The sequence below is a fragment of the Equus quagga genome, chromosome 11, assembly GCF_021613505.1.
Source record: "Equus quagga isolate Etosha38 chromosome 11, UCLA_HA_Equagga_1.0, whole genome shotgun sequence".
NCBI classification, from domain to species: Eukaryota; Metazoa; Chordata; class Mammalia; order Perissodactyla; family Equidae; genus Equus; species Equus quagga.
The window spans coordinates 94,371,000-94,398,763 of record NC_060277.1 but is presented as its reverse complement, the minus strand read 5'-3'; the positions used below and the strand labels follow the sequence as shown (position 1 = coordinate 94,398,763).

The window sequence follows — 27,764 nt, the reverse complement described above, 5'->3', positions numbered from 1 at the left end:
TCCTCAACCCCAGATGGCTCACTTGGGACCAGTCAGAAATTAATGTGCCAAGAAAGTACTTATGAGGTACCTGAAACATCCTTGGCTCCCACAGGTCGGAGCTTTGGCACCCCTCCTTGGAAGAGACCTCCCTTGGGCTGCAGGGCAGCTGTTCCAGAGCCGTAACCACCACTGCTTCCTTTGGGTTCTGGAAAGCATACCATTAGGGTTTTCACTTCATATGCTCTGAGCTGATGACCAAGTCAATTCTGAGGAGAAATCCCTCCTCTATCTGGGCTTTAATTTGCAAACAAAGCAATCTTGCTTCTGCCTTCCCATTAATAAATAAAGGCTAGGCCACTGCTCCACAACTTCACGTGGAGATGAAACTCCTCACTGTGATGAAAGAGAGACAACAAAAGAAACAAGAGCCAATCTTCCCTTTTTAAGGCAGAGGGATAACCAGGACAAAGACATGTTCGACAGAGTTCTCTGGGCTCTCCTCTCCAAGTACCAGTTGGTAAGGGTGCCAATGACTCAGGGGACCCAGGTGTGAGCAAACTCTCCATAGGCCTATCAGAATGGACACTTGTAGCAATTAGAAAATCATCATTGGCTTTAGCTTAGCAGTTTTTGGGAATGTGGTAGTCTCCCCAGAGAACAGCCAAAGATGTGCCCTAAACAGCACTAATTACAGTAGGAGATAGGAGTCTTCTTCCTGAGAATGCTTCCAAGGTAAAAAAGAAATTTCTAAGGTATTCAAATGAACAGATAAGAAGACAGGCAAAGAAAACTCTCCCAAAGCACAAAACTCTCCCACTCAAGCCCCAACAATAAATATGACAAGCCAGCTAAGTCTCCAAGTCAATCCTGGGATGCTGGTGGTTCACTAGGAAATGAAGCTTAGACTCACTCTCAAGGATGGGAGCACTCCGATCGTTAATGTTGGTCACCTTCTTCAGCTTGGTTCCTTTGCAGATGTCCTGTAAGAGGGCACCTCGACCCCGCTGTTCCTCTCTACTCAGCTTGGGCAGCTCTGTGTTTGCCTGGAGGAAGAGGGAAATATAAGTTCATCCTAAATAGTTCCCTTCATCAAAAGCTTGGGATAAATACCTTAAGCCAAACTGGATTCCATGAGATGCTTCTCTAATCTAATCAGATATATGTGCCAAACGACAGTAACAATGTGCACTATCGCTCTCTATCCTTTTTCTCCTATTGTACCTTCTGTGAAAGTGATCAGTCTCCCTCTTAATCAGCACCTTCTGATAGGAGGCCTATACTACTATTTACTGAGTACCTACGTGCTGGGCTGTGTGTTACAGGCTTTACATCTACCATCATCATCATGATCATCATCATCAGGACAAACATTCATTGAGTCCCTACTATGCCTCAGGCATTGTGCTAAGAACATTACTTGCATTATCTCATTTAAATCTTGCAATATTCCTGTGAGAAAGGTACTATTATCATTATTCATTTGGAAAGTGTGGGCCAAAGGCTGACAGTTTACTAAAGCCATGAATCCAGTAAATAGTAAAGAAAGGATCCAAACCCAGACAGTGACTCTAAAATTCATATCTTATCCCAACTAACACACCTGATTGCCTCCCTATTACTTCAATTTATCCTGTAAACAATGTTATAAAATAGACTGTATTATTCCCATTCCAAAGATGAGGAAACAAAGGTGAGGAAAATTAGCCACATGATTAGTAAACGCAGAGCTGAGATCTGAAGGCTGGTCTGACAACATCAAAGCCCATGTCTTTTCCACTTTCCCTACTGTCTCTTTCAACAACATTCTGTTTCTTTTCAAGTTCTTCATCCTCTACCTACCTCTTAAACGTCATTTCACAGAATTCTATCCTCAGCCTCCATCTAAATATCCCTAAGCAAGCTTATCCAGTCTCAGGGTTTGAATACCACCTATAACCCCCAAAATCTCAAATCTTTATATCTTTTCCCCACTCCTTGATCTGAGCTTTATACCAATATATGCCAATGCCTATAGGACATCTCCAAATGAATATCCTATACATACCTAAATACAACACATCAATACCATGTCCCTTACAAAGTTTTTAAATGTAGAACTTTTTAAATTAAAACACCCAATGGAATCTTTTGGAAACCATTAAAAAATTCCTCTAGGGGCCGGCCCGGTGGTGCAGCAGTTAAGGTCCCACATTCTGCTTTGGTGGCCCGGGGTTCGCTGGTTCGGATCCCAGGTGCGGACATGGCACTGCTTGGCCAGCATGCTGTGGGAGGCGCCCCACATATAAAGTAGAGGAAGGTGGGCATGGATGTTAGCTCAGGGCTAGTCTTCCTCAGCAAAAATAGGAGGATTGGCAGGTTAGCTCAGGGCTAATCTTGCAAAAAAAAAAAAAAAATTCTTCTAAAATCCATCTGGAAGACTAAGTATTTGGAAAAAACTATGAAAATGGTACTTGCACCACTAAAGGCTAGGACCAACTACAACAGGAGCACAGGGACAGACAGCTAGATAAATGGAACACAGCAGGAAGTCCATAAGCAAGCCTAGGTCTATATAAGAAATAATAAAAGTATATTTCATCAGTGCAGAAAGCATAGATTACTAAAAACAAGCTGTTAATAACAACTTATTAATTTTTGGAAAAAAACAAAGTTAAATCCCTACCTCATAGCTTACTCTGAAATTCTAGCTGAATTATAAAATGTAAATTAAAAATACTCCAGTAGTCCCCCTTATCCACAGTTTCATTTTTTCACAGTTTAAGTTACCATGGTCAACTGCAGTCTAAAAATATTAAATGGAAAATTCCAGAAATAAACAATTCATAAGTTTTAAACTGCATGCTGTTCTGAGTAGTGTGATGAAATTTCACGCTATCCCACTCTATCCTGCCTAGTACATGAATCATCCCTTTGTCCAGTGTATCCATGCTGTATATGCTACCCACCCATCTTGGGTTATCAGATCGACTGTTGAGGTATTGTAGTGCTGGTGTTCAAACAACCCTTATTTTACTTAATGATGGCCCCAAAGTGCAAGAGTAGTGATGTCGGCAATTCAGATATGCCAAAGAGAAGTTATTGTTGTTAATCTCTTACTGTGCCTAATTCATAAATTAAACTTTACCATAGGTATGTATGTATAGGAAAAAACAGTATATAGAGTTCAGTACTATCGTGATTTCAAGTATCCACTGGGGGTCTTGCAACATATCCCCTGCACATGAGGGGGGGATTAATGTATATTAAAAAACTAGGTAAGGGGAAGGACACAACTGAAAGGAAAGCATGACAACTAAAATACAGGAAAAGATTGACAGACTTGCCTATTACAAACTATTTACTTAGGAATATAAGTAAATAAGCAGATGACATACAGGAAGGAAAAATCACATGTGACGAATGTAACATACGACAGACACAAAGGCAGTGTCCTAAATCTGTAGAGCATTAACATATAAATATGACTTATGAATCAATAGGATAACAAGCAAAGAATATGAACAATACTGCATAAAAGAAATCAAAGAGCCAGCAAATATGAAAAAATTTTTCAATTACAATAAAAAATGCAGGCTAAAACACAGTATCATTATTTACCAATGAAACTGGTAAAAGTTAAAATTGTAACTAAAGAGACTGCTAGCTTCATGAAGGCAGGGTCCACCGATCACTGTTGTACAGTGCCTAGCACAGTGAGGATATTAAAAAAACGTGTAGAATAAATAACTGTCCTACGGTAGTCAATAAGGATCCAGGGAAACAAGTACTCTTGTACTACCTGGGGTAAGACAAGTTGGGTGATCTTTCCAGAAGGTAATTTATGTATCAAACACCCTTATAAAAGTCTAGCACAAGAATTCTACTTCTAGGAATTAACTTTAAGAAAACTGCAGGCGGCCCAGTGTTTCCTTGGTTTGAATCCTGGGCGCGGACATGGCACTGCTCATCAAGCCACGGTGAGGCAGCGTCCCACATGCCACAACTAGGAGGACCCACAACGAAGAATATACAACTATGTACCGGGGGGCTTTGGGGAGAAAAAGGAAAAAAAGAAAATCTTTAAAAAAAAAAAAAAGAAAACAATTGGAGCAGTGCACAAAGATGTTAATAATAGCAAAAAGTTTATAATAGCATAAAACTGAAAATAATCTAAAAGTTCAACCAAAAGGAACAATGATGGTATAACCATACAATGGGATGCCAGTTAAGTTCTTAAAGATGTACAAGTAAATATCTTTACGTAGCAGTAAATGTTTAACACAATCAAGTAAGCATAAAACAATATATGCAACATAATTCACTTTCTATTCTATAGAACAGGACCATCAAGAGAACCTATCAAAACTATCTAGGGTAGTTTTGAGAATAAAGTGAAATATAACACTTTTCAAGAGCTTAATTAGCACAGTGCCTGGTGTATAATAGGGGCTCAAAAAACAATACCTAGGTTATTATTTGGAAGAAAAAAGGTACACACATATAGAAAATTTCTGGAAGGATATACACTGATAATAGCAAAAGTTAATTTCAGGTAGTAATTCTTTACATTTATTTGTATTTTCCAGTTTTCCTACAATAAATATATATAACATCTAAAATGTTAACAAAGGTTATAGATAGTTTAACATTTTCTATTTTTATTGGTATTCTCTAATTTTTTCCACATTTTCAGTACAGTAAAAAATGTTCTAATGGTATCACTAACCATTTAATGATATGAGAAGTCATTCACGATGTATTGAGTAAGAAGAGATTAGAAATCAGTATGTATATATAGCATAACCTCTTTTTTAAAAAAGTAGATAGATAAAAGGGAGGGAGGAGAGGAAGGATACATATAAAACTGTTATGAATGGTTGGATTATGGGTAATTGCTCCCTTTTGCTCATCCATAGTTCATAAATTTCTTGAACATATTACTTTTGTAAAGAGAAAAATATTATTAAAATATTACCAAACGTGTCGAAAGTTGAGCTCGTATTCTCTTTGTAAATAGCACCGTCATTCAACCAATCCCCCAAACTAGAGTCATTCAAATCTCCTTCCTCTCCTCACTCTTCTAGATAGTGCCATCAAACTCTAAGATAAGTGTTTCTCGTCTCCACTCTCCATCCTCACTGCTTTAGTCCAGACCCTTAATTTTCAATTGCAATAGGCTTCTGTCTCTAGTTTCGGCCTCCCTGTCTCCAGTCTCAACCCACAACCTACTCTCCACACTGTTAAGAAAGATCTTTCCAATACAAACTCAACCAGGTTACTCCTGCTGCTGAAATACACACCTCCCTATCATCAGAAGAAGAAAAATCCAAACTCCAGCCCATTCCTCTCCAGCTTCGTCTCTCACCATAGCTCTTCAAGCAATAATCTAAACCTCTAGGTGCTTTCTCACAAATCAGCACCCTTCCACAGGCTACTTCCTCAACTTCGAATGACCTCCCTCCCTCTTCTCTTTCTGGCTAAACTCTACCCACCTTTTAAGACTCAGCTCAAGTATCACCTCCCTACTGGAAGCCTTCTCTGACTGCCTCCTCTCCCTCCAACCACTAGGTGAGGTGCCCTTCTTTGTGGCCCTCTTTATCTCTGCATAGCAGAGAATTTGCCTGTTGACTTGTCTGTCTGACCCACTGCACTGGGAGCCTTGAAAACAGAAACTGTCTCATTTCTGGTGATGGTATTACAGATGATTTTTATTTGCTTCTTTTTGCTTATCTGCATATTTTTCCTCTCTTTAATTATATAAATAAGTTATCACTGTAAAAGAGTGAAGCAATATGTAAGCACAGAGTAAAATTACCTGGACTTTCTAACTGTATGCCTAGCCAAGTCCCTGACACATAGTAAGCCCCCAGTAAAAGGCTGTTGAGTAAATCACAATGTAGGGCAGTAATCCAAGAAGTTATAGAGATCGAAGCACAGTCTTTGGGTCCTTGAATGCCACTATAAGTGGAGCAGCTATGCTTTTATCTACTTCACTTATTGCACTTCCACATAAAATTTCATCCAAAAAGGGGGTTCATACATATCCTCAAACAAAATGTCTGAAAACCAGAAGTTAAGGGGAAAAAACAAGTTGGTAGACCTGAACTCTAGTCCTAGTTCTGAAATAAATTAGCTATAGAAGTCACTTTTCTTCTTTAGGGAACCATTTCTCATCTGTTAAACACCTCACACACACACAAACACACACTTCCAGGATATTCATTCTCTAAAGTTACTCTTGCTTCTAAATTTTACAAAAATGAGAAAAAGCATCCAGGTTGCTTCTTTTTCATGTGACACTAGATATCACAATCCAGATATAGTACAGTTGGCCCTCTGTATCTGCCATTTCCGCATCAACAGATTCAACCAACCGCTGACTGAAAGGCCTATGAGGGTTGTGTCTGCACTGAACATGTACAGACTTTTTTCCTTGTCATTATTCCCTAAACAATAGAGTAGAACAACAATTTACATAGCATTTCCATTGTATTAGGTATTATAAGTAATCTAGAGATGATTTAAAGTATATGGGAGGATGTGCACAGGTTATATGCAAATACTATGCCATTTTATATACGGGACTTGAGCATCCTTGGATTTTGGTATCCACGGGGGTCCTGGAACCAATCCCCTGTGGATACGGGGGGACAACTGGAAAAGTGGCTACCTCCTTGGTTCAGAAGCCACACTGCTTTTTTTCCGCCCATTATCGAACCTTTAAGTCTTTTTACTAATATGTTCCATAAACTCCTTTCTTTCTTGATGGTGTATTAGACTTGATGGACTTGGCTGTAAAACTAACTGATCTGGAGTAGAAGAAAAGGAGATGAAACGGCAGCAAGAAACAAACACCAGGAATTGCCATACCTTTTCTCAAGGATGCCAGAGAAATGACACACTGACCTTTATAAAATAGTTTAGGGGAGAAGCACTAGTTCCCACTCTGATATCACCTGTACAAATCTCCCTTTAGACTGAACCAGGACGAGAAAACTAGATAAGCCACTATGGTTCTAAGATGACCTCTCAGGAATCACAACCTAGTTGATGAGGACAGACTTGACTTGTTAATTCTCCATCGTCCTACACCATATGTCTTTGAGTATGCTGTCTTATACTAGGAAGCCCCAAGTATTCATTGAGGTTTTGAGACAGCCAGGTGGAAGGATTACCTACCTGGTTAAAAGTGGGAGGTGGAGGAGGACCAGGCGGGGGTGGAGGGGGAGGAGGAATTGGCATCCTTGCCCTGCTTGCAGTTGGCACTGCTCTCTCTCCCTTTTAATCTGCAGCTTTAGGTCACTCATATACCTGCAAATGAAACAGAAATTCATGAGAACTTTCCCATTAGAGACACTGAGTACCTAGGAGAACTAGAGGACCAGGCATGACAGTAGAGAGAAACTAAGCACCTCATCTCCTAGTTCCACTGGGATACAGTCCAGGGTTTGGTAAACTTTTTCTGTAAAAGGCCAGATAATAAACATTTTAGGCTTTGTAGGCCACATATGGTCTCTGTCACATATTATTGTTTTATTTTGACAAAATTTTTTAGATTAATAAATGTTTATTTTTTAGAGTAGTTTTAGGTTCACAGCAAAATTGAACAGAACATACAGAGGGTACCCATATACCCCACACACAGACACAGCCTCCTCGACTATCTATATCCTGCAGTAGTACATTTGCTACAAGCGATGAATCCACATTGACACCTCATTATCACCCGAAGTCCACAGTTTACATTAGGGTTCACTCTTGGTGTTGTACATTCTTTAGGTTTGGACAAATGTACAATGACAACTACCCACCGCTGCGGTTATCACACAGAATAGTTTTGCTGCCCTAAAAATCCTCTGTGCTCCGCCTATTCATCCCTTCTTCCCCCCTACCCCTGGCAACCACTGATCTTTTTACTGTCTTCATAGTTTTGCCTTTTCCAGAATGTCACATAGTTGGAATCATGTAACATGTAGCCTTTTCAGGTTGGTTTCTTTCACTTATAATATGCATTTAAGTTTCCTCCATGTCTTTTCACAGCTTGATAGCTCACTTCTTTTCAGCCCTGAATAATATTCCATTGTCTGAATGCACCACTGTTTATCCATTCACCTACTGAAGGGCACCTTGGTTGCTTCTAAGTTTTAGCAATTATGGATAAACCTGCTATAAATATCCTCGTGAAAGTTTTTGTGTGGACATAAGTTTTCAGCTCACTTGAGTAAATACCAAGGAGCATGACTGCTGGATCATATGGTAAGCCTATATTCTGTAATAAACTGCCAAACCACCTTCCAAGTGGCTACACCATTTTGCACTCCCACTGGCAATGAACAAGAGTTCCTACTGCTTCACATCCTTATCAGCATTTGGTGTTGTCAGTGTTTTAGATTCTGGCCATACAGGTGTGTAGTGGTATCGCATTGGGTTTTTTTGTCTTTGTTTTTTTTGAGGAAGATTAGCCCTGAGCTAACCTGCCAATCCTCCTCTTTTTGTTGAGGAAGACTGGTCCTGAGCTAACATCTGTGCCCATCTTCCTCTACTTTCTATGTGGGACACCTGCCACAGCATGGCTTGACAAGCAGTGCATAGGTCTGCACCCAGGATCCAAACCGGCGAACCCCGGGCCACCAAAGTGGAACATTCGAACTTAACTGCTGAGCCACTAGGCCGGGCCCTGGTATCTCACTGTTTTAATATGCAATTCCCTGATGACATATGAAGTTGAACATCTTTTCATAAGCTTACTTGCTTGCCATCTATATATCTTCTTGGTGAGGTGTCTGTTCAGGTCTTTTGTCCAGTTTTTAAATGGGCTGCTTGTTTTCTTATTGTTGAGTTTTAAAAGTCATTTGTGGGGGCCGGCCTGGTGGCACAGCGGTTAAATGTGCACATTCCGCTTTGGTGGCCCGGGGTTTACTGGTTCGGATCCCGGGTGCGGACGAGGCACCGCTTGCCAAGTGGTGCCATGTCCGTACCCGGGATCCGAACCGGCGAACCCCAGGCCACCAGAAGCAGAACATGCACACTTAACTGCTGCACCACTGGGCCGACCCCAAAGATGCCTTCTTAAAATAGGCTCAATTCAAATGCCAATTTCAAAATAGATCCATCCAAAAAAAAATCACCTTCATCAGGTGATAGACTTTAGTGTTGACAACCGGCAATGGCCTTCAATCTTTCTTCTGCTTCTATAAGGACTGCATGTATGACACGCTCCTATCAGTGACATTTAGCATACAATGGTACACAACAGAAGAGTATTATCATTTCTCATTTTACAGGTGAGGACAACAAAGCTCCAGGAATGGCAATGCACGCATGCTCATTAGAAAGACTGACTGAGGGGCCAGCCCCATGGCCGAGTGGTTAAGTTCACGCACTACGCTTCGGCTGCCCAGGGTTTCACCGGTTTGGATCCTGGGCACGGACATGGCACTGCTCATCAGGCCATGCTGAGGCGGCGTCCCACATGCCACAACTAGAAGGACCCACAACTAAAATATACAACTATGTACCTGGGGATTGTGGGAGAAAAAGTAGAAAGAAAAAAAAAAAGACTGACTGATCTAAGGGCAACCGCCCAAGAGCGCTCAGGAGTAAACTGCAGTTAGGACTCAACCCTAGGTCTCCTGATCCCTTTCTATTTCGCTAACCACTACGAACAACATCTCTACTAGAAACTGGTTTGGTTTAGCAATTTTCTACTATTTTTCCCCAAATGGAAATTCACCCCATTCCAAATTTCTACCTTAGTGAGGGAATACAAACAGCTCTCTTTCTGTTCCAAGAGCAGCCCAACTTATGTAAATTTAAATTCATACAACTTTCCTTTCCCTTTATTCAAACCAATTTAGTATTGATACTTAGAATCAGTAATCCAACGCAGAGTGCTGTTTCGAGAACTGCTTTTAGTTAAAGACAAATGAACCAAAAATAGTTTATAAAGTTTTATGACAGAAAGACAAATTTTAGTGACCAATTTTTAATCCAAAGACAAATTCAGGCCTTCTGGAAACACTGTCTATTAAAATTGTAAGATTCTTACATTCCTGAGGTTAAACCTGAGATTAAACTTAAAAAGAAAAAAAGAGGACCAGCCTCGTGGCCTAGTGGTTGAGTTCGGCACCCTCTGCTTCAGTGGCCTGGGTTCGTGGGTTTGGATCACGGGCACCCTACACCCCTCATGAGCCATGCTATGGCAGCAACCCATATATAAAATAGAGGAAGACTGGCACAGAAGTTAGCTCAGGGCTAATCTTCTTAAGCAAAAAAAAAAAAGCGGGGGGGAGTTCTCTACAGAATTGTTTTTCCTTTCTGATCTATTACATCAGAACTACAAATCTCACCATCTGTGCTCTTCAGAGTCCTTGATTTTCAGAAATATTTTGGGTTGCCTCTAACATCTGCCACTAATCCTCCTCTTTTTGGCTGAGGAAGACTGGCCCTGAGCTAACATCCATGCCCAACTTCCTTGACTTTCTATGTGGGACGCATGCCACAGCATGGCTTGACAAGTGGTGCATAGGTCTGCACTCAGGATCCGAACCAGTAAAGTGGAACATGTAAACTTAACCGATGTGCCACCAGGCTGGCCCCAAGCCCTTCCATCTTAAAAACCATGATATAATAAGCTTTTCACATCCTCAGAAGTTAGTTTCTTTGAAATAAAGATCAGGGAGCATTATTTCAAATCTTCTTGACGTCAAATTTATCACAAAATTCAGAAATAAGTCTTCACAAAACTCAAGCAATGTACTTTTAACAAGTGCTTTCTTCTGTTCTTCAAAAGGCAAAACCTATTTTTCTATTCAATTTCCTAACATTTCATTCCAAATATTCCTAAATTTTTTTAAAGTTAATTTTCCAAATATTCCTAAATTTTAAGAGCAAGAGACTTTCTGAATGCAGAGACATCGACTATTGCTTTTTACATTTAATAAATGAAAAATCGAATTTAGTTGCTGCTTTTTTTCATATATTTAAAAATGATCTAAGAGACATCATAGTTACTACTACAATTTGGGGCCTCTTTTCAAATAGCATTCTGCTGTTAAAAACTCAGGTTTCAATTGCAAGTTATTAAACAAAATTTTTCTTTAATTCTAAATTTTAATGCCATCTACTTTCATGCTAAGAGACCTCAGGTAACTACACTTTCTTTTGATCTCAGCTTTGATTACAGAGTAAATTACAGGTTTTGTATCGAAGTATCCAACAAAATCCCACAGGGGAAAAAAACTGAACTTAAAAAAGTAGGCTGCCTCCCTCAGCAAAGTCTCAAGGGCCTTAGTTCCGCCTTACAAGAACCAGTCATATGAACAGGAATTTGGGGTGTCAACAAAAAAATTACAACTTTCTTAAATACATGTTCAGTTCTTTAATATCCTATTAAACCTCTTCCCAACATAAAGAAACAGAGAGAGAGGTAAAAGAGACATTTCAAGATCTTCTCTGAAAGACCAATAGCTCTGCCCACCCTGCCTTCTAGATAATCTAGACAGCTGTGTCTTCAAGAGGAAATGGTTCCAGATATTCTCCCAACGGAATTCTTCTGATCCCACAGTTCAAATCAAAAGAAAGCTTTCTAACAGTATCAGAGATGGAACATAAAATGTTTGGCAGAAAGAGAAAGCCAGTTGCTCCAGGACAAAGAAAGTCACATAATAGAGAATGGAGTTTTTGTTTGGTATATTTTAATCCCAGCCAGAAGGAACTCCAGCCTTGCCTAATGTGGCTTCAATAATCCAGGTAGGTGGGGTGGCAAGACTTTCCAAGCACGGACATTAAAAACTCATTGATGAGTCAGCTGTTCACAATCATAAATAAATAAAACCACCAACCCTACAAACCTTCACATCAGACAAGCTCAAAATGAGCAAGTCCATTTTGTACATTTCTCAACCAGGTTTTAGACAAATAGAATGAACAGCAAGAAACCAAGGGTAACTGCAACAAATGAAAATAAAAAGTGAGTGGGTAGGTTTTTGTTAAAACTAGACTCCAAATTCAACAGCAATTTCACCCCATTCTGATGAGCACTTAACGACTACTGACTCAAATACCCCATGACGGCCCATTAGTATAGTTTAGACAGTACCCGGAACTAAGAATTAAACTTGAAAGGAACATTTCATTTATCTATGTCCATTTAACCCAATGAGCTCTTAAGCACAGACTGGACCGTATCTTTCTACAGCTTTTTCCTATTATTTTACAGCACAGAGTAGTTGCTCAATAGTCACTTGCTGAACTGAACAAAAGTAAATTTAAGCTCAGCACTGTCTGAAAGAGCAAGCAAGTCTGAGTGGAGTAAAAAAGCAACAAAAGAAGGATCAATGTGCCAGAAACAGAAAAGACAGAAGAATGGATAACTACGAAAAGAGGAAAGGAAGAAACACAGGGCTACGTGCAAAGTTCAGTGTTCCAAGAATTTTTAACTTGCTGAGGGGCTGGCCCTGTGGCCGAGTGGTTAAGTTCACATGCTCTGCTTCAGAAGCCCAGGGTTTCACCAGTTCAGATGCTTAGCACGGACCTAGCACAACTCATCAAGCCATGCTGAGGTAGCGTCTCACATAGTAGAACTAGAAGGACCTACAACTAGCATATACAACTGTGAACTAGGGGGCTTTGGGGAGAAGAAAAAGAAAAAAAACAAGATAGGCTACAGACGTTAGCTTAGGGCCAATCTTTAAAAAAAACTTGCTGAATTCATTCATTCATGAATTCATCTACCATGCAATAAATATTTATTGAGCACCCACCACTTAATCCATTCAAAAATATTTACTAAGCACCCACTAGGTGCCAAAGCATTGTTCCATAACAATAATTCTGAGCTGGGGTGATTTTGTTCCCCAGGAGACATTCAGCAATGCCTACAGACTTTTCTTTTTTTTTGAGGAAGATTAGCCCTCAGCTAACTACTGCTAATCCTCCTCTTTTTGCTGAGGAAGACTGGCCCTGAGCTACCATTCATGACCATCTTCCTCTACTTTATATGTGGGACGTCTACCACAGCATGGCTTTTGCCAAGCGGTGCCATGTCTGCACCCAGGATCCGAACCAGTGAACCCTGGGCTGCTGAGAAGCAGAACGTGCGCACTTAACTGCTATGCCACCAGGCCGGCCCCCTACAGACATTTTTGATTGTAATGACTGGGGCTGCTACTGGCATCAAGTGAATACAAAACAAGGCTCCTGCTAAACATTCTATAATGCATAGGACAGCTCCCTATGACAAAGAAATTATCTGGTTCAAAATGTCAATAATGCTGAGGTTGATAAACCCTGTTCTAGAGGCTGCACAAGACAAGTTTCTTGTCTTGTAGCTTACATTCTAGTAGAAGAGATAAACAAGGAAACATATAATCTCAGTATCTCAGTTACTGATAAAAAGAATTTAAGAAAGAGAATCATAAAGGGAGAGTGCAGGAGTATGGTGGAGTATTCTTTTAGATAGGGTTGCAGTGAGGGGGGCTTGCGGGGGGAGGTGGCTCTCCAAAGAAGCCTCTCCATGAGCAGAGCAAGCCCTATGAATATCTGGGATAAGAACATTCCAGAAAGAATGAACAAACAGCAACTGAAAACCCCGAGATGGGAAAGAGTTTGATGTGTGAGAGAACTAGTAAGAAAGTCAGGGTAGCTGGAACACAGTGAGAGGGAGAGTGGTAGGAGATGAAATCTGAGGCCTTACAGGCCAGCCTCCAAATCCAAAAGCAGTATCCTTCTCTATCCAATATGCCTGTAATACCAAAGAAGTCTAAACCAACGAACAGCTTCACACCCAAAGTAAACAACTTCAATCAGTTACCTCATTAATCCCACAGACTTTACTTGATCTCTTGGCTTAAGCACAGCTAGGGACCTAGGTACTAACTGGAAGCCTTCCAGGGTTAAAAGTCACCTGGATAATCTGCCTGCCTGTCCACCTGCCCATCAACTTTGCTCCTGAAAAGAAGTACAGTATGGGGAGGTAGGAGCTCATTATCCCAGTGGCATAATGGCATCCAGTTCCTAGGCCAAAGAATCCCAACATGGGAGAAGAGCCAGGCGCTAAGAGTATCCACATGCCACCCCAGGAGACTACCAAACAGCAGGAACCAAACAGGTTCCTATAATTACGTGGAAACTGATGTCAACACATAATTATGAACACACCTCCATGTGTTGTAGGACAAAATACAGCAGAGGGTTTCTACTAAAGCATTTTTGGTTTCTCTAAAATACAAGGAAACAGATGAGAATAACTTTCATGTTAAACATATTTTACCATCGCCCCTAAAGGCTGTATACAGTTTAAAAATATTCCACAGCCCTCTTCTCTCAATGGAGAAGGTGCTACCCGGCCCCCGAAATTAAATTCAGTCAAACCTCTGGTGAAACAGATTTCTATCATGTGTCAAGATGGAATGAATTAAAATTCCAATGTTACTCCATGAACGGGAAAAAATGATCTTTCCAACTACAGGCATTTTCCATCATGGAAATTCAACTATGCAGCAAATCTGATTGATCCAACAAGTAATAAAAAAATTACATACACACGATAAATATTTAAACTGAAAATCCTAGGACTTCTACAACTAAACCTGGATGTTTTACTCTTTACATCAATGATTGTCCACTGTAATAGGCAGCACACAACCCTGGAAGAGAAAAGGAAGGAGGCAGAAGAAAAATATATAACTATATGATGAAATCCTTTCAAATATAATTTCTCCCAATACAACAGCTTTTCCCTCAAACATGACTCTTTCCTCTTGTCCCAGATTATTTTTGAAAAGCCCTAAAAACATAAACCCAGAAGTCTACTTATTCATATACTACTTGATGTGGTAAATATTAGGTACCGTGGGTTATTCCCAGATACAGGGTAACCAGGAAGACAAGTCCTCTCATCTAATGATGGCAAATCAATGAGAAGTCTTCTCTTGTGGTCAATTAAATAACCACAGCTGCAAAGAATGGCTTCATAAGAAAGATAATGAGAGATAAATGCAAGAGCAACTGTAAATTAAATGTCCCAAAATCATGCCAAACAGAGATTAGGGAATGACCTCACCAAACATCCCCAACCTCTACCACATCTCTACCACACTTAGAGCAAAGAGAAAATCCTGTTATCCTGAAAACTGAATATTGGGAAGGTAGGGAAACACGTACAGCAAATAGATAGCAGTAAATCAGTAATAGTTCAAATTTGTGCCTTATAACATAGTCAGCGATCAATAATCAATGACACAATAACTTCAGATTTAGCATTGTTTTGTGACTTAATATGCTCAAACCGTTTCAACGGAACATGTAAAAACATATTAGGGCTATTTCTATAGAGCTGCTCATCTTAGAACGCAAATCAGCTCTATGTCAGAGCCAACACGGTTTCCTCAGGCTGTACAGTCAAGCTCCACATAACAACGTTTCAGTCAACAATGGACTGCCTATACGACGGTGGTCCCATAAGACTAGTACCGTATAGCCTAGGTGTGTAGTAGGCTAGACCATTTAAGTTTGTGTAAGTATACACAATGATGTTCTCACAACGAAGAAATCGCCTAATGATGCATTTCTCAGAATGTGTCCTTGTCATGAAGTGACAGACGACTGTACTTTAGTTAATAACAGCCACAAGACTTCCAAGAACTAAGAACTAGGGTCCTACACTTGGCCTCTACATTACTAAGATAGGTACCATTTGGCTCCTGACCTCCAAGCAATTTATAGAAACCAGGGAGCAGCTGCAAACGTCTCATTTCCAGATGCTTCACAGACTGGCAGTAGAATATACAAGTTTTCCTTTCTAGGCCTAGGGATCTATAATACAAAAAGGAGAAAAGAATATGCCCTTTCATATTGTCAAAGTTAAAAACAAACTTCAAATCACAGTACTTTAACATCGCCAAAAATGATGCTGCACAAAGCCAAGGCAGATAATTAGTACATCTGTTTCAATTTTCCATTTCACCAAAAAAAATTAACAAATTCCTGGATTTGGATGTGAAATGATGCAGAGAGTAGCTCAATGTTCATAACTAATGTTTCTGCCCCACCCACACTTCTCAGGAACCAGTGGATTTAGAAATGTTGGCTAAAAAAATAAAGTCACACAAGGCCAAAGTTATTATTACCATTAGCCAGCATTTAACTAGAGAAGAGAGTTAATCAGATGAAGGACACACATTCTAATTTAAAAATCCAGACCAAAGCTACACAGACTAAAACGCAGTCTGAATACAAAAGTGCTATTAGAGGAAGCCTAAAGAGTCTGCCTTGCAGACTTACGACAGCAATAAATGGTTTAGAAGACTCTTCTAAAACAGAGTTTCCAAATTTGCCTGAAGATAAGACATATCCCAGGGCATTTGTTTAAAATACAAACAAACAAACAAATACAAAAAGACTCCTGGGCCCTAATCCAGACCTACTAAAATCAGAAATTTTCCAGGAGAGGGATCTAGGATTCTACATTCAACAAGCACCTTAAGTGATTCCCGGTATTAGGGAAGTCTGGAAAACACTGTTCTAAAGGAACATTAGTAATCAACTACAGAGATATTATCCGAATGGATATCAGCAAGAAAAAGCTGATGAATATGTTGGTTAAACATGAATATGATGCATTTATCAGTGCCCCCTCATAAAATACCATTAAAATTACAGCAAAAGGACTTTTTTTAAAGACATAAACCTAAAAAAAAAGTGAAGAAAATGAGAAAGGAGAGAACAGCAGAAAGAGAGATGTCAAGAAAATTTTGGAAGCTGGAAAGCAGATGCACTAGTGATAAATAACTTCACAGAAAGGAAAAGGCTAAACGCATGCAGTGGAAAGAAGCAAGCTGATTCCCATCACAGAATCTCAGAGAAGGTTCAGAAATTAGAGGCACCTGGTACCTTTGTACGAAAGAGTGTAGGAGGAGCTAAAACAGGAGAATCGGTTGAAAGTCTGCACAAGAAATAGACTCCTCCATCCCTTCTTTCCCCTCCCCATGCTGCAGGCAGAAGACTGGAGAAGACGAACCACAGGGGAGGGCCTCTGAACCAAGAGATCAGTCACAGCTAAGGGCAGGAGTGCCATACTGAAAATAGGGTATCAAGTGAAAGTCTAACCTTTACTCACCTTACTCACCAATGAGACTTCTCCCCGCTCCCCAGTTCTTTTCTCCCACTTGGCTCCAAAAACACCTGCTGCCAGACTTACACTCTCTAAGCAGGAGACTGGAGAAGTCCTCGCTGAGGAAGCTGACCAGCTGCCAAGTCACCCTAAAGTGGTGCCCACCACTTGATGAGCCAGGGCTCCACACTCAGAGCTTTTTAGTGCCTCATTCTTAAAAATGAACAGATGGGGCCAACCCAGTGGTGTAGTGGTTAGGTTTGCACACTCTGTGCGGCCCAGGGTTTGCAGGTTTGGATCCCGGGCGCAAACCTAGCACCACTTGTCAAGCCACACTGTGGCAACATCCTGAATAAAATAGAGGAAGATGGGCACAGACATTAGCTCAGCAACAATCTTCCTCAAGCAAAAAGAGGAAGATTGGCAACAGATGTTACTTCAGGGCTAATCTTCCCCAGGCAAAAAAAAAAAATAGCCAAGAACTATCAGACACTTGAAGAAAACCTCTAACACAAAAGACAGGAATAAAAGTAAACCAACAAAATAGAATTCCTGACCAACTGAAAATTTACACATAAAATTCTGAGAGTAAAAACAGCTCTTGGGGGGCCGGCTCAGTGGCCAAGTGGTTAAGTTCGCACACTCTGCTTTGGTGGCCCAGGGTTTCACTGTTTCAAATCCTGGGCACGGACATGGCACCACTTGTCAAACCATGCTGAGGTGGCATCCTACATGCCACAACTAGAAGGACCCACAACTAAAAATACACAACTATGTACCAGGGGTCTTTGGGAGAAAAAGGAAAAATAAAATCTTAAAAAAAAAAAAAAACTCTTGAAAATCTAAAAATTGATAGCAAATATTAAAAACACAAAAGTCGAAAGAAAAAGCTAAGGATATCTGAAAACTGAATGAGAAACAAAAAACAAAAAATTCGCAAGGAAAAACAAATTAGAGGACCAGTATAGGAATTTCATCATCTGAATAATAAGGATTCCCAGAAAGAGAGAGGAGAGAAATAATTATCAAAGAGGGAATACATTATCAAAGAAATAGCACAAGAAAATTTCCCAGGATAGGTGGAAATAAGCTTCAGACTGAAAAGGCCCACTGAATGCCAAACATGATGAATTTTAAAATATCCACACGGAGGTACGACATTTTGTATTTCAGAATACTAGGGGTAAAGATAAGACTCTAAAATCTTTCAGAGAAAAAACAGATCCCATACAAAGAATCCAAGTCAGAATAACATCAAACTATACAATATTACTATTGAAAGTTACAAGACCAGAGAGCAAGACTTAAACTTCCAAAGAAATATGATCTCCAACATAACATTTTATTTCTAGTCAAATTAGTAAGCAGCATAAGGCTAGAAAACAGACAATTCAAACCTGCAAGACCACAAAAAATGCACTCCCTCCAATGGACTCTTTTCCATAAGGCCTGTGGAAGAAGTGCCACTAACATGTTTGTACTAAAAGGAGATTTAGGGGCCAGCCCCATGGCTGAATGGTTAAGTTCCCCATGGCCCAAGGTTTCGCTGGTTCGAATCCTGGGTGCAGACATGGCACCACTCATCAGGCCATGCTGAGGCGGCGTCCCACATGCCACAAATGGAAGGACTCACAACTGAGAACATACAACTATGTACCGGGGGGCTTGGGGAGAAAAAGGAAAAAAAAAATCTTAAAAGGAGATTTATACTTCTATCAGAGTTTAGGGATGAATCAAGTGAAAAAAAGAAAAGAATAGCAATTATTATATTTAGGGGAAAAATTTATAAGGAAGGAAATATAATCATAGTACACACAGTCATTATATTAGATGCTAAATTTTTTTTTCTTCTTTTGGTAACAATCACCTCTACTCCCTTCTGGACTCATGGGGGAGGGGAGAGGAGGCTGGAACTAAATTTCCCAGAATCCCCTGTCAATAGGATTGTGGTTTAAATTCCACCAATATGAGTCATTCACTCAAGATCTGGAAGATGGTAGAAAGGTAGATGCCATTATTGCTCCTCCAGTAGCAAGGAGCAGGTGTGTGGGCTCCAACAGATGGCAGACGTGCTTTGCAGCATTTTCCAACAGTCTACAAACTGCCTACTTTGGTGTTTAAGGCAGCCAAGATTATTAATGGTAGCAGTTTCTTGTAACCCCTTTAAGGTGGCTTTCCCTGACCTATGCTCCCATTGCCTTCCAATGGTTTTGTAAGTATCTAATATTCTCTTTGAAATATCAAGAATGGTTTGTTTTTCTGATTGAACCCTAATATATAACCTAAAAACACACAACATGTTGATTTAATCAAAATTGTGATGTATGTGTTTTAGGAGGATAGCAGGAAGGGTTGAGGGTAGACAGTAGTATAAGAACGCAAAATCATTTTCCATAGTAGAAATTCAACAGATAATATCTAAGACCAGAAAAATCAAGAAATAACAGTATAAATATACCATGTAGAAATATGGAGATAATATACATCAGAAAAAACACCGAAAGTATTAAAAGTGATTGAAGACAAATAAGGAGAAATGGACCAGCTGGTTTTTTTAATTATAAGCCCCAGAGTACTATTTGACTCTTTAAACTCTGTATTCTCACTATTTTTTTCCTTTTTTTTGAGGAAGATTAGCCCTGAGCTAACATCTGCCACCAATCCTTCTCTTTTTTGCTGAGGAAGACTGGCCCTGAGCTAACATTTGTGCCCACCTTCTTCTACTTTCTATGTGGGACGCCTGCCACAGCATGGCTTGACAAGCAATGTGTAGGTCCACACCCAGGATCTGAACCAGCCAACCCTGGGCTGCCGAAGCGGAACGTGCGAACTTCACCGCTGTGCCACTGGGCCAGCCCCTCTCACCATTTTCATAAAAAACATTTAATTACCAAAACCCAAAAAATCCTAACACTGCATAAGCAAAACCAAACTTCAGACTGACCAAAATTTCAAAAAATAAGGTCAATACCAGATCTGTTACCAATGCAGTTAAGGACAGTAGAAAATCCCAAACAAACCAAAATAACTACAAGGCCATTACGCTTGATTCTAGAACCTGTGTCTCAGATTCAATTCTAATAGGAGCAGGCTATCTAATATGACCCAAATCTCTGCCACAGCCTGGGTGTAACCAAACAACGTTCACCACCCCAGAGCTTACTCTACCACAGGTCAAATACATGAGAAACTTACATGCCACCATAAGAAAGCACAACCAAAATTAATTGCAAAAGAAAGCACAAAAATAGAAGGAGAAGGGAGCCAGCCTGGTGGTGCAGCAGTTAAGTTTGCACGTTCTGCTTTGGTGGCCCGGGGTTCGCTGGTTCGGATCCCAGCTGGGGACCTATGTGCTGCATATCAAGTCAAGCTGTGGCAGGTGTCCCACATAAAACAGAGGAAGATGGGCATGGATGTTAGCTCAGGGCCAATCTTCTTCAGCAAAAAAAAAAAAGGAAGGATTGGCAGCAGATGTTAGCTCAGGGCTAATCGTCCTCAAATAAATAAGTAAATAAATAAAAATAAAATAAAGAATTGGATCAAATAAATAGAGAGATAAATCTTAAAATCAACTACCTTAGCTCCTTTTTAGGTCTTGTTTTCAATTTAATGCAACTAACCGAAAAACAAAAACAACCAGGGGCCAGCCTGGTGGTGCAGTGGATAAGTACGCACATTCCACTTTGGCAGCCCGGGGTTCGCCAGTTCAGATCCTGGGTGCGGACCTACGCACTGCTTGTCAAGCCATGCTGTGGCAGGTGTTCCACATATAAAGTAGAGGAAGATGAGCATGGATGTTAGCTCAGGGCCAGTCTTCCTCAGCAAAAAGAGGAAGATTGGTGGCAGATGTTAGCTCAGGGCTAATCTTCCTAAAAAAAATAAATAACATTAATAGAAAAACAACCAACATCTATTGTCAAAACATCTTCAAAAGTTCTAAGACACTGTTAATTAGATTAAAAGGTGATTACAAGGTAGGCTGAAACCTAGTCACTGATGACAAAAAACAGCTCTTCTCCCTCTAGGCTAGCCATATCTAATATTACTAACCCTCAACTTCCATGTGCCATCTGCACTTACACACCCCAAATATAAAAGTAGAAAAGCATACACAGAGAACAGTCAGAAGTAAGGAAAATCCAGTGATGACAGCTGCCATTAAGAAAAGGCCTGAAAGATAACTTAAGCAGATGCTCCATAAAATGTTGATCCAGACTTCACATGGAGAGAAGTGTCATGCTTCATTTCAAAGATGATATATTAAGTCCCAACACACCACAGATAATCTAATAACAAAGCTGTGACTTTCATTGTCGAGGAGTCCCTTCTTTCTCACTCTAATACCCTTAAGCCATCAGATACACAGATGCTCCTTGCTGAAATGCAAGAAAAATATGCACATTTTCATTCCCTGATCACCAGTGATGGGCTGCTAAACCAGAAGTCTACTTTAAGTTATGAAAACAGGGCAAGCTGATCCAATTACACAAGAAAGGTACTAAATCAAACAGGACCATCTGGCTTTGAGGAAGAGTGCTGTGATTTCTGAACAAAAGTCAATATACTTGCAGATAAAAATGCTTTCAAATATTCAGAGTTATACTGGCCCTTAGGCTACTGATTCATTTGCATGTCCAACAAGAGTTACACGTTGTGTTAAGACATATGGCCTAGATGGCGGGTATGAAAGAATATCACATTCACCAGTTCATACAAGAACATCTGTGCACTCTCTCTAGCCCTATGAGACTTACAAAAAACAGTCAATATTCCCCAGAAGTGAAGAGGTTTTCTGTTTCCTGAATAGCAGTTTTGGTAAACTAACAATCCACCATCCCCCATAAACTAAGAACTGTTCCCCAACAATCACTAATCTCCAAACCAATTTCCAAGATCCTAAAATTTTAACACCTAACCCAACCATGTAAGTTTAATTTGCAGGACCTATTTTAAAATAGCCTTTATTCGGGAAAGTTCGTATAGAAAAGACGTTCCATTGTACATGCATCAAATTTCTTTATGATATTGATGGTTTCAGCATCAACACTAATACATTAATATCTGTGGAAAGAACTGACAGAAAAAATCTCTACTGTAAATGTTGAGCTCAAAATTCACTATGCTTTTTACCTGGTTTTTGGGAGAGCTCGCACGCTCTGAAGCCTTGCCTCCTACCTCTCTGCTGCTCACTCCCTAAGCTCCAGACACACGGGAACTTCCTTCAATTCTTCAAAATAGCCATGTTCATTCCCTCCTCCGGACCTTCACCCATGCCATTCCCTCCATCTGGAAGAGTCTTTTGTCCTCCCCTCTCATCCGTTCGGCTTCAGCCTAAAAGTCAAGTCCTCAGGAACCTTCCCTGACTGCTCTCCTTCCCAACTGACCTGCGTTAGGCTTCCCATTAGCTGTCTCCACAGCATTTAGAGCAACAATAATTAATTACTCGTTTAATGGACGTCTTCCCCACAAGACCATAACGGCATGAGTGCAAGGACTGAATCAGCTTCTTTCACTGCTGTATTGCCAACACCTAGCAGTGCTCAGCACAGAGCAGCAGCTCAAAAATTCTTGTCAAATAAATGAATAACAGGGCCAAGAGAACCATCAGCTCCAGCGACTCTACTTATAATTTACCCTACAGATACAGTCACACATGCAAAGGGCCAAATATATATGGTTATTCACTGGAGCACAGTTTCTAATAGCGAAAGACTGGAAACAATTTAAAATGTCTACCAGTATAGGGCAGGTGTCAAATCTCTTCATTGCTTATACAGAATGATTGCCAAAATAAGTTTAAAAAAATGCAAATAGTGAAAAAGCAAAAAATATACATATATTTACTTTACAAGTACATGGTATCTTCAGAAAGAATCTTTTTTTTTCCCTGAGGAAGATTAGCCCTGAGCTAACATCCATGCCCATCTTCCTCTACTTTATATGTGGGACACCTACCACAGCATGGCGTGCCACACGGTGCCATGTTAACTCCCGGGATCTGAACCGACGAACCCCAGGCGACCGAAGCAGAATGTGCGCACTTAACCGCTGCGCCACCGGGCTGGCCCCATGAAAGAATCTTAAGAAACTGATCATTTTAGTTACCTCTGAGAAGACTGGCTTGAAGAACTTCTCTGAGAAGAACTGGATTGATAAGCAGACAAGGGTAGAAGGTAGACTATTCACAGTACACCCTTTTTATCTTTCGAATTGTGAACTATGTGTATTTAAAAAATAAAATTTGCGGGACTGGCCCCATGGCTGACTGGTTGAAGTCTAGCTCTGCTTTGGTGGCCCAGGTTCACAGGCTCAGATCCCGGGTGTGAACCTACTCCACTCATCAGCCATGCTGTGGAGGCATCCGACATATGAAATAGAGGAAGACTGGCACAGATGTTAGCTCAGGGCTAATCTTCCTCACCAAAATAAAAATTAAAAAATAATAATAATAAAATAAAATTTGCTGAAGACAGTCCTGTCCTTATTTCTAAGACAGTGATGAAGAGTTTAAAAATCTCATACCTGGATCTTTAATGACAAACATCCTGCCTACAAGCTGAACACTGGGAAGATGGAAGTGGAAAGAAGAAAAACTCACCTATCCACAAAACTCAGACAGCTTACCCCATAGTAGACTGTACCATTTTAGAAGAAAATTCCTTTTTTTTTAACTACCAATTGTCCCAATGTGGACATATGGAAAATGTTTTCAAAGTCGGGATTATTGGGAGGAAAAAACGGAATTATTGGATTCAGCATTTCTATAAGCATAGAAAGCAGGTTGATGAATCTGTCCTGAAGAAATATCATAAATACTGACTAAAAAAAAAATTACTTCCACTGAAGGGCCACAAAATCTAAATGGAGCTTAATTTGGCCACAAAGTGTAAGAAACTAAAATTTTTTTGAAAACCAATTATAAGAACAGGGAGGAAATCTACACACATTCCTTAGATATACAGATTTGCCAAACTTTAAGACAATCTTCAGGAAAGAAAGATCTGACACTAAACACAACTCCAGCAATCCTATTTGTTACCACAATCAAAGCCCTGGACCAGAATCAAAACCTTTACATCTGAATCTATGAGGTTCCCAAACCTGCACATCAGGAACAGAACACTCTGGACTAATGATGGCCGGAGAAAGCTGAATCCAGGGCCACCAACGAGAGGATCTGTGTCGGGGTTATCTCCAACATCACACTGTCATATAGTGCAAGAAATGATCTTCATAATCCATCCCAAGACCTACTGGAGACACACTTATCTTCAACTAATTATCCCCTGAAAAACAAAAGACTACTTACTAAGTAGAACACACTGGAAAGCGCAGTTACTAAGTAGAACTAAGTATTTAGTGTAGCCATTCTAAATTGTTACAACTTTACCAAGCCCGAATGGCAAGTCAGAAGCCGATTCCTGGCTCCCCTATTTGATAACTTATTTGCCTCTCCTGGCTCTCTCCTCTTAAGAGATCTAAGACTGACACAGACATTAGCAAACTTACGGCCTTTTTCCCCTGTAACACTATTTTTCTCCATAAAGTTCTATTCAGCATTTTTAAACACCCCTCTATAATAATACCGAGAAGCGCTCATGAGTTTAGCCTATGGCTCCCAAGGCTCAAAAACCTGGGGGGGGGGGGGGGGGGGCAAGAAAAAAGTCAAAAATACTCTCTCTCTTCCTCAATGCCCTGGACTTTCAAAGCCAGGTAAAGGCAATGATTCTGCATTTAACCACCAGATGAATAAGAAACAGGGTTGAATTCTGAAGAACCATAAAGGAGTGCACACACATTCAGTAAAGAGCACTGCTTCTATTTCCCTGCAGGGCAGCTCTCAGGATCTGCCAATGAACCTCATTTTGACATGGAACACCCCATCCACTCTAATCCGGGGCATATCCCTCAAGAGACGGTCAGTCAAGCGGAACTCTGCCAACTCCTGCTCGGGTGTTGTGTGAGGAACAGTAGCAACAAGAGCCTACTGGGAGAAGGAGATCAACAATCACGCTCAAGAAGAAAAGAAGTTATTTGCCAAAGGGAAGCATGTTGCCAAAATGTTAGTCACAGCTTCAAGGTCCCAGTTCGTGTCTCTGCAACTATTCTTTGCTTTGACAGAGTCTATTCTCTGGCCCAGGAAACCCAGCTTAGCTTCTGTTACTTTCCCCATTTGAAGCAGTCAAAAATCCTTTCAATTTGGTGGTATCAAACTGTGACACAGACAAGATGTCCACCAGAAACTAAAAAGGAGGAAAAAAAATGTGTAATTTGCCGTTTCCCACTTAGGACTGGCTCAAGTAGAGCAATGGAAAAACGTGACAGGATAGGAAAAATGGAAAGTCATTATGTTACAGAAGCAGGTTATATCAAAAGCTTGCCCAGAGCTCTGAGCCTCCATAATTTATTTCAAAACCTTCTTGAAAACAAACCAAAAAGACACACTGTAGGTTGAAATGACGGCAAAATATTAAGCAGGTTTTTACCTCCAAATAAGTGTCTATACTTCATAGCCTAGAGCTCTTCCCGGGATTCGTATGAAGACTGTGGTTGCTGAAACAACCGGAACCAGCAGCCCATGATTTCCAGAATTATTTCAGAGCGACAGGAAAAGAGACTCAAGTGAACCAATCAAAGAGCCTAAGAAGTCAAGAAAGAACATCTGACAATTTTCTCTTCAATAGGAACAGCACTCCTCTCTTCCCTTCTTAAAAGCCATCAGTAAAACCTGAAAATTCCACTGTTCTCCACCCCTTCCACCTTCCCCTGCATTTCATCTTTGTGCTGACATAACTAATCACTACCAACTAAGGTAAACACTACTCTGATACCAAGTGCGAGGCAGAATTAGAAACTGCCCCCTCTTAAGCAAATCCACGTCAGACCTCAGAAATGCCAAGACTTTCAGGAACATTTCTTCTAAGCTAAACAAGTTCACCTATGTCCAAAGAAAAGCTAGAACAGTCAAGATTTCAAAAGATTAACAACAAAAAAGGTAAAACTGTCCACAAGCACACTGGTCCTCCCCAACTGGCAACTAACTGGTCCAAAGTGACTGGACCAAAGCCAAAGGTTCAACTGTCTAAGACACTACTTTTCAGTGAATTCTCAAAGAGTTCACGAGGAAAGTCAGTGTTTGTCAAGAGTAAAATACTGTGGTGGCTAGAAAACAAAACACTGCATTCTTCCGCATTCTCTATCAACCGACCTCATTCACCCTGAACTCTTAAATTCCCTATCTCCATCTTGTTGGCTACCAATACAAAGTAACACAATAATATGAAATTTTTGGCTACTAAAAGTTGACTCTCAGAAAAGTTAAAAAATTGGACATGTATCAAATCAAAATCAAGTATTCCCTGATACAAAAAAAAATGCAGCAAGGCTGAGAGGAGGAACCTGAGAAAGACACATCTTCTAAATATCAGTATCTCAGTCTTGTTTTCGGGGATCACCTTTTTGCAACCACTTTAAATATTCCCTTTGGTTAACAATCTTTTAGAGGCAGAGAGGGACCAAACTTGTATTTCAAAGGTGAAAAAAATGAGATACGGGCGGCCCCCTGGCAGAGTGGTTAAGTTCGCGTGCTCCACTTTGGCGGCCCAGGGTTTCGGAGGTTCGGATCTTGAGCACAGACATGGCACCGCTCAACAAGCCTTGCTGAGGCAGCGTCCCACATGCCACAACTAGAAGGACCCACAACTAAAAATACACAACTGTGTACCAGGGGGCTTTGGGGAGAGAAAGGAAAAATAAAATATTTTTTTAAAAAAGAGACAGTTTAATGATTTGCCTCAAAGTAAGTAAATCTATAGGTGGGCTAGGACGGTCCTTATTCCCTGAGGTTCTCTTTTGGTTTGTAAAAGGAGAAAAAAGTCACCAAAACATTCAGTAAGTCATTCAGAAACAGAAACTGTAAGGCAAAAATAACCACATGAAAAAGGAGGTGGATGCTGGGGGTGCCCAAAGCAGTAACAGATTGTTCAAATCCCTTGAAAAATACAAATTCCAGTACATACCAGTTTCTTCCAGTTCCTCACTCTAGTATTATTTTTTACAATGTTTCCTTCCTGATCAGCAACTCAACGACACACTGCCCAGGTTTAACAGGTTAAGATTTCCATCTTTCCTCACTTCACACCACTCCAACCTGAACTCTCAACTCTAGGTTGCTCCCATGCGCATCTCAACATTTCTCAATCCGACCTTTAACTCGACTCTGATTCCTTCTCAACCGACCCTCTTAAGATTCCCTCTAGTGTAAGCAGTTGTCCCGAGTTATCCTCTCCACCATCGGTTTTCACTCAACTCAACCCCCAAAATGTCACAGTGGCCTCCTCACCCGGGGCATCCTGTTAATCACCTGTTCCCAACAGGTCCTCCCGCCCCATCTCCCTTTTGGCGCACGGTTACCTCGTTCCTTAGCCTGAGTTGCCGTCTTACTCACCTTACCCAACCCTCCAGGATCCCTTGTTTCCTGTCTCTCATTAACCTCCCTCCCCATTTTCACAGTCAGCGCTCGCCCCACACCAATTCCCGACCAGCCCTCCCTACTTAGATTCCCCACGCCCCCTTTCCTCCTGGTTCTTCAGACTCAGCCCCAGTCCCCTCACCCCTCACGCCCCGCCCCCAGGACCCCTCGCTCCCTCAGGTCCCTCCTCCAATGTCCCCCCCTCTCCTCAAACTCCGC

General features: G+C 40.7%; 1 protein-coding gene across 4 annotated transcripts in view; it reads right to left on the bottom strand.

The window, feature by feature from the left end:
• Positions 1-27,764, bottom strand: part of WIPF2 (WAS/WASL interacting protein family member 2) — a 41,811-nt gene that overhangs the window by 13,806 nt on the left and 241 nt on the right. The window contains exons 2-5 of one of the 4 annotated variants that reach the window (XM_046675166.1): positions 25,561-25,714; positions 7,141-7,272; positions 893-1,025; positions 71-187 (exon numbers count right to left, since the gene is read on the bottom strand). In XM_046675166.1, the coding sequence (XP_046531122.1) occupies positions 71-187; positions 893-1,025; positions 7,141-7,203 (313 nt within the window). In that variant the 5' untranslated portion in view covers positions 7,204-7,272; positions 25,561-25,714. Of the gene's footprint in view, positions 1-70; positions 188-892; positions 1,026-7,140; positions 7,273-7,373; positions 7,424-25,560; positions 25,715-27,521; positions 27,626-27,764 lie in introns of those variants that run through there. The other 3 variants (XM_046675167.1, XM_046675168.1, XM_046675165.1) reach the window with 3 other exon arrangements.